Source organism: Phodopus roborovskii, unplaced genomic scaffold, assembly GCF_943737965.1.
Source record: "Phodopus roborovskii unplaced genomic scaffold, PHOROB, whole genome shotgun sequence".
In the NCBI taxonomy this organism is placed as follows: Eukaryota; Metazoa; Chordata; class Mammalia; order Rodentia; family Cricetidae; genus Phodopus; species Phodopus roborovskii.
Genome location: NW_026126413.1, coordinates 12,155,274 through 12,168,286, shown reverse-complemented (window position 1 = coordinate 12,168,286; position 13,013 = coordinate 12,155,274). Strand labels below are relative to the sequence as shown.

General features: G+C 46.0%; 1 protein-coding gene across 1 annotated transcript in view; it reads left to right on the top strand.

The window, feature by feature from the left end:
* The window catches only part of Map1b (microtubule associated protein 1B), a 90,928-nt gene extending 77,915 nt beyond the window's left edge, over window positions 1-13,013 (top strand). Inside the window, exons 5-7 of the mRNA XM_051182833.1 lie at window positions 863-7,346; window positions 11,011-11,249; window positions 12,542-13,013. Of these exons, the coding sequence (XP_051038790.1) occupies window positions 863-7,346; window positions 11,011-11,249; window positions 12,542-12,697 (6,879 nt within the window). The 3' untranslated portion in view covers window positions 12,698-13,013. The remainder of the gene's footprint in view (window positions 1-862; window positions 7,347-11,010; window positions 11,250-12,541) is intronic.

The following is a 13,013-nucleotide window of genomic DNA, read 5'->3' as shown; positions in this document are numbered from 1 at the left end:
TTCTTTTGTGCCTATTGAATTCTGAAAGGAGATACCAAGAAATATCTAAATTCCTCAAATGCATCATTCATGTTCTTTTTGTCAAGTCCAGTGGGTTAAGAAAACCTAGGTTTTATTTTTTATTAGTTCCTTGAGAATTTTGTACAATGTACTTTGATTATATTTGCTTCCTCATAACTCCCCCCAGATCTGACCCTTTTCCCTACCAATTAACATTGTGTCCTCTTTCATCTTTCTAAAACCCATTTTCTCCAACTTGTGCTGCCCATATATTCTTGGATGTGTGGCCTACCACACCCTTAAAGAAAATTGGCAACCCCTTTTCTAGCAGCTACCAATCGCAGTAGCCCCTTAGCTGGCAGTGGGGCTTCACACCTAGCCTCTCTCCATACTGGCATTTTGTCTGGCTTTAAGCTAAGGTAAAGGTTGCTAAGCCATGGTGAAATGACGGATACCACTTTCTCCCGTGATATCCTAGTATTTGTTGCTGAGCATCTTTGCATGCCAAACACCCAGAGGCAGTATTTAGATTACTTTATAACTATTGCAGTGTAAGCACCAACCACTCTTATGGTCCCAGGCTTTGGAACCCAAGCAGGGTTCTGGGGAAAGGACACACATGGAGAGGATTCAAGGCAGAGGTAAGGAGATGGCAAAGGGTACATACAAGGACTCAGAACAGAGGCTGTCCACCTTCCAAAATGAAAGTTTATCAGTATTTTAACCAGAACTGTGACCAGAATTTGCTATTAGCCCTATGTGAAGTCAGTGATGCTAAAGTAACTAACAATAGATGGAGTGCTGGGTCAACGATGACATCACTTAACCCTTTTCTTCCTTCCTTTCTTTTTCACAAACCCAGATTGGGGAGCTCCTGAGCACCACCCATCCCGCCAACAAAGCCAGCCTCACTCTCTTCTGCCCCGAGGAGGGAGACTGGAAGAACTCTAACCTTGACAGACACAATCTCCAAGACTTCATCAACATTAAGCTCAACTCAGCTTCTATCTTGCCAGAAATGGAGGGACTTTCTGAGTTTACGGAGTATCTCTCGGAGTCTGTGGAAGTCCCTTCTCCCTTTGACATCCTAGAACCGCCGACCTCGGGTGGCTTTCTCAAGCTCTCCAAGCCCTGCTGTTACATTTTCCCAGGGGGCCGGGGTGATTCTGCCCTGTTTGCAGTGAACGGATTCAATATGCTTATTAACGGAGGATCGGAAAGAAAATCTTGCTTCTGGAAGCTCATTCGGCACTTGGATCGGGTGGACTCCATCCTGCTTACCCACATTGGGGACGACAATCTGCCAGGTATCAATAGCATGCTGCAGCGGAAGATGGCAGAGCTGGAAGAGGAACGGTCCCAGGGTTCCACCAGCAACAGTGACTGGATGAAAAACCTCATCTCCCCTGACCTGGGGGTGGTGTTTCTCAATGTCCCTGAAAGCCTGAAAAATCCAGAGCCCAACATCAAGATGAAGAGGAGCATCGAAGAAGCATGCTTCACCCTCCAGTACCTGAACAAACTGTCGATGAAACCAGAGCCTCTATTTAGAAGTGTAGGCAATACCATTGAGCCTGTCATCCTGTTCCAAAAAATGGGAGTGGGCAAGCTTGAGATGTACGTGCTTAACCCGGTCAAGAGCAGCAAAGAAATGCAATATTTCATGCAGCAGTGGACTGGTACCAACAAAGACAAGGCTGAACTAACCCTGCCCAATGGTCAAGAAGTAGATATCCCAATTTCCTACTTAACTTCAGTCTCATCATTGATTGTGTGGCATCCAGCCAACCCCGCAGAGAAAATCATCCGAGTTCTGTTTCCCGGAAACAGCACCCAATACAACATCCTGGAAGGACTGGAAAAACTCAAGCATCTAGACTTCCTAAAGCAGCCGCTGGCCACCCAAAAAGATCTCACTGGCCAGGTGCCCACCCCCACAGTGAAACAAGTCAAATTGAAACAGAGGGCTGACAGCCGGGAAAGCCTGAAGCCAGCTACAAAACCACTCCCCAGTAAAACGGTGAGGAAAGAATCCAAAGAAGAAGCCCCTGAAGTCACAAAGCCTAGCCAGGTGGAAAAGACACCCAAAGCTGAAAGCAAAGAGAAAGTAACAGTGAAAAAAGACAAGCCAGTAAAGACAGAAGCCAAACCTTCAGTGACGGAAAAGGAGGTGTCCAGCAAAGAGGAGCAGTCCCCTGTGAAAGCCGAGGTGGCCGAGAAGCAAGCCACCGAGAGCAAACCCAAAGTCACCAAAGAGAAAGTGGTGAAGAAAGAAATAAAGGCAAAACCCGAAGAAAAGAAAGAGGAGAAGCCCAAGAAAGAAGTGGCTAAAAAGGAAGACAAAACACCACTCAAGAAGGACGAGAAGCCAAAAAAGGAAGAAGCGAAAAAGGAGGTCAAAAAAGAAATCAAGAAAGAGGAGAGGAAAGAGCTGAAGAAAGAGGTGAAGAGGGAGACACCCCTGAAGGAGGCCAAGAAGGAAGTGAAGAAGGAGGAAAAGAAAGAAGTTAAAAAGGAAGAGAAGGAACCCAAAAAGGAAATTAAGAAGATCTCCAAAGACATAAAGAAATCCACTCCTCTGTCAGAAACAAAAAAACCAGCTGCACTAAAACCAAAAGTAGCAAAGAAAGAAGAGCCCTCCAAGAAGGAGTCCGCTGCTGCTGGCAAGCTCAAGGACAAGGGCAAAGTTAAAGTCATTAAGAAGGACGGCAAGACAGCAGAGGCGGCCGCCACAGCTGTTGGCGTTGCGGCCACCACAGCTGCTGCGGTGGCAGCTGACATAGCGGCCACTGGTCCTGCCAAAGAACTTGAAGCTGAGAGGTCCCTTATGTCATCCCCTGAGGACCTAACCAAGGACTTTGAGGAGCTAAAGGCTGAGGAGATTGACGTGGCAAAGGACATCAAGCCTCAGCTGGAACTCATCGACGATGAAGAGAAACTGAAGGAAACTGAGCCCGTGGAAGCCTACGTCATCCAGAAAGAGACAGACGGCATCAAAGGTTCTGCTGAGTCACCTGACGAGGGGATCACTACCACTGAAGGGGAAGGGGAATGTGAACAGACCCCTGAGGAGCTGGAGCCAGCCGAGAAGCAGGGAGTGGACGACATTGAGAAATTTGAAGACGAGGGAGCTGGTTTTGAAGAATCCTCAGAGACTGGAGACTACGAAGAGAAGGCAGAAACTGAAGAGGCTGAGGAGCCCGAAGAGGATGGGGAAGACAATGTGAGTGGGAGCGCCTCTAAGCACAGCCCCACAGAAGATGATGAAAGGGCAAAGGCTGAGGCGGATGTGCACATCAAGGAGAAGAGGGAGTCAGTGGCCAGCGGTGATGACCGGGCAGAAGAAGACATGGATGAGGCACTTGAGAAAGAGGAAGCCGAACCATCTGAGGAGGAGGGTGAAGAGGAAGACAAAGCAGAGGATGCCAGAGAGGAGGATTATGAGCCTGGAAAACTTGAGGCTGAAGATTATGTGATGGCTGTGGTTGACAAGGCTGCGGAGGCCGGTGTTGCCGAGGAGCAGTATGGGTTCCTTAGCACACCAACCAAGCAACCCGGAGCCCAGTCTCCTGGCCGAGAACCTGCATCTTCAATTCACGATGAGACTCTACCTGGAGGCTCCGAGAGTGAGGCCACCGCGTCTGATGAGGAGAATCGAGAAGACCAGCCCGAGGAATTCACTGCTACCTCTGGATATACTCAGTCTACCATTGAGATCTCTAGTGAGCCTACTCCCATGGATGACATGTCTACTCCTCGTGATGTGATGAGTGATGAGACCAACAATGAGGAAACGGAGTCCCCATCTCAGGAGTTCGTAAACATTACCAAATATGAGTCTTCACTGTATTCTCAGGAATACTCCAAACCCGTTGTTGCATCATTCAATGGCTTGTCGGAAGGGTCAAAAACAGATGCCACGGATGGCAAGGACTACAATGCTTCTGCTTCCACCATATCCCCACCTTCCTCCATGGAAGAAGACAAATTCAGTAAGTCTGCTCTGCGTGATGCTTACTGCTCAGAAGAGAAAGAAGTGAGAGCCAGTGCTGTATTGGACATCAAAGATGTTCCAGATGAGAGACTTAGCCCAACCAAGAGTCCATCCCTGAGTCCTTCCCCACCATCACCCATAGAGAAGACTCCCCTGGGTGAACGTAGCGTGAATTTCTCTCTGACACCCAATGAGATTAAAGTCTCTGCAGAGGCAGAAGTGACATCAGTGTCTCCTGGAGTGACCCAAGCAATAGTTGAAGAACATTGTGCCAGTCCTGAGGAGAAGACCCTGGAAGTAGCGTCACCATCTCAGTCTGTGACTGGCAGTGCTGGCCACACACCTTACTACCAATCTCCCACTGATGAGAAGGCCAGTCACCTACCTACAGAAGCTACTGAACAACCACAGGCAGTTCCAGTGAGTTTTGAACTCAGCGAGGACGCCAAAGATGAGAACGAGAGAGCTTCCATTAGCCCCATGGATGAGCCTGTGCCTGACTCAGAGTCTCCCATTGAGAAAGTTCTGTCTCCTCTACGCAGCCCTCCTCTTATCGGATCTGAGTCTGCCTATGAAGACTTTCTCAGTGCTGACGGCAAGACTCTTGGCAGAGGTACCGAGAGCCCCTTTGAAGGAAAGAATGGAAAGCAAGGCTTCCCAGGCAAAGAAAGCCCAGTATCTGAGGTGACTTCCACTGGCCTTTACCAAGATGAACAGGAAGGGGAAGGCACAGGCTTCATACCAATAAAGGAAGACTTTGTTCCGGAAAAGAAAATCAATGATGTTGAAATCATGAGCTCTCAGTCAGCTCTGGCTTTGGATGAAAGAAAATTGGGAGGAGATGTATCGCCAACACAAATAGATGTCAGTCAGTTTGGCTCCTTCAAAGAAGACACCAAGATGTCCATTTCAGAAGGCACTGTCTCAGACAAATCAGCCACTCCTGTGGATGAGGGTGTGGCAGAAGACACTTATTCTCACATGGAGGGCGTGGCCTCAGTCTCCACTGCCTCTGTGGCCACAAGCTCGTTTCCAGAACCAACCACAGATGATGTGTCTCCTTCTCTGCATGCTGAAGTGGGCTCCCCGCACTCCACAGAGGTAGACGACTCCCTTTCAGTATCTGTTGTGCAGACACCTACAACTTTCCAGGAAACAGAAATGTCTCCATCTAAAGAAGAGTGCCCAAGACCAATGTCCATCTCTCCTCCAGACTTCTCCCCTAAGACGGCCAAGTCCAGGACACCAGTTCAAGACCACCGATCTGAACAGTCTTCGATGTCTATTGAATTTGGCCAGGAATCCCCTGAGCACTCCCTTGCTATGGACTTTAGTCGACAGTCTCCTGATCACCCTACGATGGGTGCAAGTATGCTTCACATCACCGAAAATGGGCCAACTGAAGTGGACTATAGTCCTTCTGATATCCAGGATTCCAGTTTGTCACATAAGATTCCACCAATGGAGGAACCATCCTACACCCAAGATAATGATCTGTCTGAGCTCATCTCTGTGTCTCAGGTGGAGGCTTCCCCATCCACCTCTTCTGCTCACACCCCTTCTCAGATAGCCTCTCCTCTCCAGGAAGACACTCTATCTGATGTTGTTCCTCCCAGAGATATGTCCTTATATGCCTCACTCACCTCCGAGAAAGTGCAAAGTCTGGATGGAGAGAAGCTCTCTCCAAAGTCCGATATTTCTCCACTCACCCCACGAGAGTCCTCGCCTTTATATTCGCCTGGCTTTTCAGATTCTACCTCTGCAACCACAGAGAATGCAGCAGGTCGACAGACCTCTCCCCCACCGATGGATGCCGCATCTGCAGAGCCCCATGGCTTCCGTGCCTCCATGTTGTTTGATACCATGCAGCATCATCTGGCCTTGAACAGAGACTTGACCACATCTAGTGTGGAGAAGGAGAGTGGAGGAAAGACACCCGGCGACTTTAACTATGCCTATCAAAAGCCTGAGAAGACCACTGGGTCCCCAGATGAAGAAGATTATGACTATGAATCATATGGGAAAACCTCCCGGACCCCTGACATGGGTGGCTACTACTATGAGAAGACGGAGAGAACCATAAAATCCCCCTGTGACAGTGGATACTCCTATGAGACCATTGAGAAGACCACCAAGTCCCAAGAAGATGGCTACGCCTGTGACATTACTGAGGAAACCACAAGGACCCCCGAAGAAGGAGGGTATTCGTATGAGATCAGCAAGAAGACAACGCGCACCCCCGCAGTGAGTGGCCACACCTATGAAAAGACTGAGGTATCCAGAAGGCTCCTGGATGACATTAGCAATGGCTATGATGACTCTGAGGATGGTGGCCACACACTTGCAGACTGTAGCTACTCCTATGAAACCACGGAGAAAATTAGCAGCTTCCCTGAGTCCGAGAGCTATTCCTACGAGACATCTACAAAAACAACACGGAGTCCAGATGCCGCCACATACTGTTATGAGACCATGGAGAAGATCACCAAGACCCCGCAGGCATCCACATACTCCTATGAGACCTCAGAACGATGCTACACTACGGAAAAGAAGTCCCCCTCAGAGGCGCGCCAGGATGTTGATTTATGTCTTGTGTCCTCCTGTGAATACAAACATCCCAAGACGGAGCTCTCGCCTTCCTTCATTAATCCAAATCCTCTCGAGTGGTTTGCCAGCGAAGAGTCCACTGAAGATTCTGAGAAGCCCCTCACCCAGTCCGGGGGAGCCCCGCCCCCTTCAGGAGGAAAGCAACAGGGACGGCAATGCGACGAGACTCCTCCCACCTCAGTCAGTGAGTCAGCCCCATCCCAGACTGACTCTGATGTCCCCCCGGAGACGGAAGAGTGCCCATCCATTACAGCTGATGCCAACATCGACTCTGAAGATGAGTCAGAGACCATCCCCACTGACAAAACTGTCACATACAAGCACATGGATCCACCTCCCGCCCCCATGCAAGACCGAAGTCCTTCTCCTCGCCACCCTGATGTGTCCATGGTGGACCCGGAGGCCTTGGCCATTGAGCAGAATCTAGGCAAAGCTCTGAAGAAGGACCTGAAAGAGAAGACCAAGACCAAGAAACCAGGCACGAAGACCAAGTCCTCTTCTCCTGTGAAGAAGGCCGATGGGAAGTCTAAGCCCTTGGCAGCGTCTCCTAAACCAGGAGCCTTGAAGGAATCCTCTGACAAGGTGTCCAGAGTGGCTTCTCCCAAGAAGAAAGAATCTGTGGAAAAGGCTACTAAGATCACCACCACTCCCGAGGTCAAAGCCACACGAGGGGAAGAGAAAGACAAGGAGACTAAGAATGCTGCAAATGCTTCTGCGTCCAAGTCAGCGAAATCCGCAACAGCAGGTAGGTGTCCCTTTACAGAGCATTTGCGCTTGAAGCTTGAAACCACTGTTAGGGTTTTTGCTGGGAAGACTAGGGAGCAGGGACTGATGTTTTACCTTCCCTCTGCCTTCCTCTTCTGCCTAAAGGTACTCCTCTTGGCCCAGGGTTAGAGATAACGGAGTATAAGGCCCAATGCTGCTGGAATCCACTAAGTGGGATTGCTGGGTTAGTGTCGTTCTGGATGTACCTGCAGGCCTGTTGCAAACCTTCAGAAGTAAGAATATGTCTCAGGCTGTTCAGGGAGACTTCAGGCATATTTGCCCTAAAAATCACATTGAGGTGATAGGCCAGGAGCTCCCAAAGGCCTATATAGCAAACCAGGGTTTCTCTAGCAAACTTGGAATTTTCATTCTAGGCACAATATTTATTTCTCCTGAAAAATTTGAAATGTAAAATTATAAAAATTTATACTTGTTGTTAAAGCTATCATTTGGGCAGTCTGTGCCCATTTAAGCATCTGCCGTGTATTCTTACCTGCTCATGAACAGTGAAATTCCTGTTGACCACTAGAGTCTAGTACAAAGAGAAGGACACATTAAAGGCTGTCCCTTCTCCCTTCTTACTCATGGTCGCTCTAACACACTGCTTTTCCAGACTGGAATTTAACTCAACAGGAGCTGAGAGCTCCCAGTTTGCCACCGATACACACATCCTCCATTTCTTAGCAGTGATTTGAGGCTCCCATTTTGTGAGACAGGTTCTAGCCTTATACTGCAGGCTGGTTTTTGGTCTGGTGATACCTCTGCCTCAACCTCCTGTTCTGGGATCACAGGAGTGCGCCACCAGGACCAGTATGAGTAGCGTTTTGATGGAATGGCTCCTGGGCAACACGATTTCATCCTGTTGCTTTAGTCATTTATAGTAATAACATTTTGCTGTGTCACATAATTGCCCCGAGGTCTTTGATCACAATATAATATGCATTTATCCAAATGTGTAAAGCAAAAACTTTATTTAAGCATTTCCTTGACCTATGAGGGAAAGCCCCAGAGACCAACTTCTGGGGCTTTCAAATCCAGTGCCTTTAGGACATGTTAGTTACAGCCTCAGGTTTTTATTTTATGTGGACATCAGATTTGGTCAGGCTTGGCCTTTCTACAATTCACACGGAAAACAAACTGAATTTTTTCACAATCAGATTAAACCCAGGAGAAAGCATGGAATTCATCTAAATAGGACCTAGTAGAAAAAAATTTGTCAAAATACTAGCTCATACAACTAATTTTTTTTTTTTTTTTTTTTTTTTTTTTTAACGTTTAAAGAGTGCTGTTGAGATGGCCCAAACTTAATGACCTGAGTTCAGTCTCTGGATGCCAATGTGGAAAGCTGTCCCCTCTGATCCCCACATGTATTCTGGCATGCATGTGCCCCTGAACCCATTCACACTCAGATTTCTAAGAGAGGCAAAATGAATCATAAATTGACTTTGAAAACAAACCCGGGTAAACATTTGATAGCTTTGATGATTGGTACATCTGTGCAAAACACTCACTTGTTAGTGATAAAGATTTTTATGTTCAAGGGAGAAGTGTAGACATGCTGCTTGTTATGCAGTAGAGGGTGACTACAAACATCTGACCCGTCTCTTGCCACTTCCCAAGTTCTGTGATTATAGGCGTGTGCCACCACAGCTGGCTTATAAGTCAAAATTCCTTAGGGAGTCCTCAAATGGGTATTTTGAGGGTTTTCATCTCAGTCTCTCCGTCTCTACCACACACACATACGCAAGCACGTATGCACGCACAAGAATAGATTGGCATTTAGAATCTAGCTGTTTTGAATGGCTTTGCATCGGTGTCCTCAAATCCATTACCATTTGAATCATGGGGCATGTCCAGGCCCTGTGACAGTTAGGTCAGACTCTGCAAGATGAGTGTCATGTCACTAAGTATCTGAGACGGTTCTGACTATGTGGCAGACTGCGGGTGGCCGATCCAGGCTGCTCCTTCCTTCCACTAGTGTGTCCAGAATACTAAACCAAACAGCAGCGCCCAGACACTTGGGGGACCATCAAATCTTGGCTTTTCCCAGCTCTCTCTGATTTAGGCTGGGAATTTTGGCTGCCAGGTGTTTCCCCAGACAGATCCTTCCTTTGCCAAAGGTTGGTGTGCAACCCTGTCTAGGGAGAGACATTTCCATTTTCTAAGGAGAGTGGGCTAGCTCATCCATTTACGGGATAAGTTGGAGGCGCTAAGGACACTATGAATCAGATGGGGTTGAGGTCTGAACTACTTCCTGGATCAACTGTTAGGGAATCCCGGTGAACTGTGGGTAAAATTACTTTTCAGAGACCCTAAAAATGATTATTAAACTATAGTTTGCCAAATACAAATGCTTCCTGTGGATTTTTAAAATGTTTATTAATTAGGGCTTCTTAAACTTCTTCCTTTTTCTTTTTCCTTTGTATATAAAATAAATTTTTATATAACCCTAGGTGTCCAGGCATATAAATAGGTATGCAAATCAAGCATTTATTGATACAAACTCATTTAGAAGTTTATTTTAAGCCAATTCTTTAATATATATATAAATATGTATGTATATATAGTAATATATAATATATAGTATTTATTAAAAATGAAAATCTGTTTACTGGTCAAGTGAGGGCACTTTTCCCTTTTTTCGATGAAGTATTAAATTCTAGCTGAGTACTTGATACTGTGCAAAGGAGAGGATGATCATCATCTTTCCGACTTGACCAATATTTGTTATTTTCTCATCATCAACCCTGAGAGTATTCCCTCACATAAATATGTAGTAGAGAATGGCAGAACTATGTTTAGGGCCATTTCAGAAATTTTTGGAAATTATTTCCCAGCTCCAACCCAAAACTTGTTGAACAATTTTTTTTCCCTGAAGCTTAGGCCATTAATTCAAATAGCTGTGTTATATTTTTAAATCTAAGCATTCTAGCACAAATCAATCTAAAATACACTCATTTGATACTTGCACGTTGAGGTGATGATACAAAACTATGCAAAGTCTGTCTTTCTATAATTAAACTATTATGCTTCTCCAAGAGCAGTGTGTTTTGTACACTGTCCTTTGCCATCACACAGTATGACGGCAAGCACATCCCACAGTGGGCATGCTTTCGTCCAAGGCTACAAGTAAATAAGTTGTGTGAGCCATGCTGGCAAGCACTGCCAGAGACCTCGTGCATTCATTACACATCTGATTTTCAATTAATTTTTGGTCATTGGTGACCAGAAATCTCTTACTGTAGAAAAAAATTATTCTTGATCCTTCCATGTTTAGTTGTTTAATCCATATGTCATCAGGACCCATGGTTTAAGCCACCATCATATAGTGCTTTCCAATTTAAAATGGACATCAATAGATCCTTGGGTGGAGAGGCTTACTATTGCATTCCTTCTTTTGAAACGCCCTGAGAATGTTTTCCTTCCTAATGAGTTGTCTGCGAAGGGAAGCCAACTCTTCCTCAATTTTTCTTATTGAGGTGATAAACAACGGTGGTTTATTTTCTCAGATTCCCAGTGTTTGATGACCTGTACAACAGTAACATTACCCGCCTTTCCATGTCCCAGAGGACCCAGCTGGGGACAAGTGGGTGTATCGGTGTCTTCACACTGCTATGACACTTGCTTTGTCTTTGTTTCCAAAGGACCAGGAGCCACTAAGACGGCCAAGTCATCCCCCGTGCCTCCAGGCCTTCCTGTGTATTTGGATCTGTGCTACATTCCCAACCACAGCAATAGTAAGAATGTTGATGTGGAATTTTTCAAGAGAGTGAGGTCATCTTACTACGTGGTGAGTGGGAATGACCCTGCTGCTGAGGAGCCCAGCCGGGCTGTCCTGGATGCCTTGTTGGAAGGGAAGGCTCAGTGGGGAAGCAACATGCAGGTAAGGGGACAAATCCACCGAGCTGCATCTGAGCTAGGCCTAGAGGCAGAGACAGAACCATGTTTAAAGGGAATCTGTGTGATTGCAGATCCACGCATGGTGCCTCCCGAGTGTTGCATGTGAAACATGCTGCACACAGTCCAACATACAGAAGACAGGCCAAAGTGGAATCTTTGTTTAGTTTTCTTTCGAGATAGGGTTTCTCTGTGTAGCAGTTCCAGCTGTCCTGGAACTCTATTTGTAAACCAGGCTGGCCTTGAACCCACCGAGATCCGACTGACTTTGTCTCTCTAGTGCTGGGATTAAAGGCGTATGCTGCCATGCCTATCCCAAAGTAAAATTCTTGATAGGTTCCCTCTGGTGGCAGTGGAGAACTACCTTACTGAAGTCAGAGTTCACGCATCTGTAAAATGACCTGAAACAGATTTCTGTTCCTCCAGCATGCTGAGTGTTGTACGTGTGAATCAAAGTTGGCCTGTGTCTGTGGAATTGCTGCTAATGAATTGTTTCTACTCATTCATTTGTGTTTCCCCAGTAGACTAGAACTGGGAACATGGCCATTGGGCTAGGGACATGGGGATCAGGTCTCCAGGTGGAATTCCAGAGTGGTGGCATTGTTTATTCAACTCCAGACCCTCAGGTCTGGCCATGAACCATCCAGTCTCTGTGTCTCTCTATTGGACTGTGATCACTGGTTATCTGATTTGTGGAGGGTTTTTTTTTTTTTTTTTTTTTTTTTTTGCATGTAATTACCGAGTAACCCATGTTCGCATCTTAAATAAGATTAATTTATAATATTTCCATAGTATTCACATGAGAAGTACCAGTCAGCACCCCACTCCTGTATAACACAGTTTTCAGGCCCAGTAGTGGGCTTCTGAGGTTCTGGGCTGCAATAACTAAAACTTTTTGTGTTAAATATGGAATATAGTCTAAATATGAGAAGTGGTACCTAATCCAAACACTTCTTAATACTCCAGTATTGAAAAGTCAACAATATAATTTAGATGAATGAACTGACAAGTCCCTAGCTGATTAGCTGATTTAGATTCTAGTTTCCAACCCCTCCCCTCAATGGAAAAAAAAAAAAAAACCTTTTTGTTTTTTACAGCTTGGTTATGGTTCCTGGAAAATATCAGTTGTAAACTTCATTTGCATTTTTTTGAGAAAACAATGTTTTTCTTTTGTCTCCTTCTTCTAGTGATCCAACTGATACATTGTTCTGTTTTTACTTCCAGCATCCATCTATGCCGGTTAAATGTCTCAATATCTCCTTTTCTCTCCCTCTGTAGGTGACTCTGATCCCAACACACGACTCAGAGGTGATGAGGGAATGGTACCAGGAGACCCATGAGAAGCAGCAAGACCTCAACATCATGGTTTTAGCAAGCAGCAGTACGGTGGTCATGCAAGATGAGTCATTCCCTGCATGCAAGATAGAACTGTAGAAACCGCGGCCAGCCACACCACAGGATTTGAACTTTGTTTCCAGAAATTCTTGAATTTGAAACTACCTTTTCTAAAATGTCCATTCATCTAATTAAGTCACTGAACAATTACCTGCCAAATGCTATACTGTGTCATGGTGATGCAAGTCACTAATATTTCTCAATTTTTGCTGATCGCTAAGGGAAGTAACCACGTTCCCACACTAGAATTCAAGTTACTGCAAAATTACCTACCCCTGTTCATCTCTGCTGAACATTTGGAAGCCATGCACTCGCGCACCCAACTGACTTCTGCTAGGTATTGGCATTTGTCTTA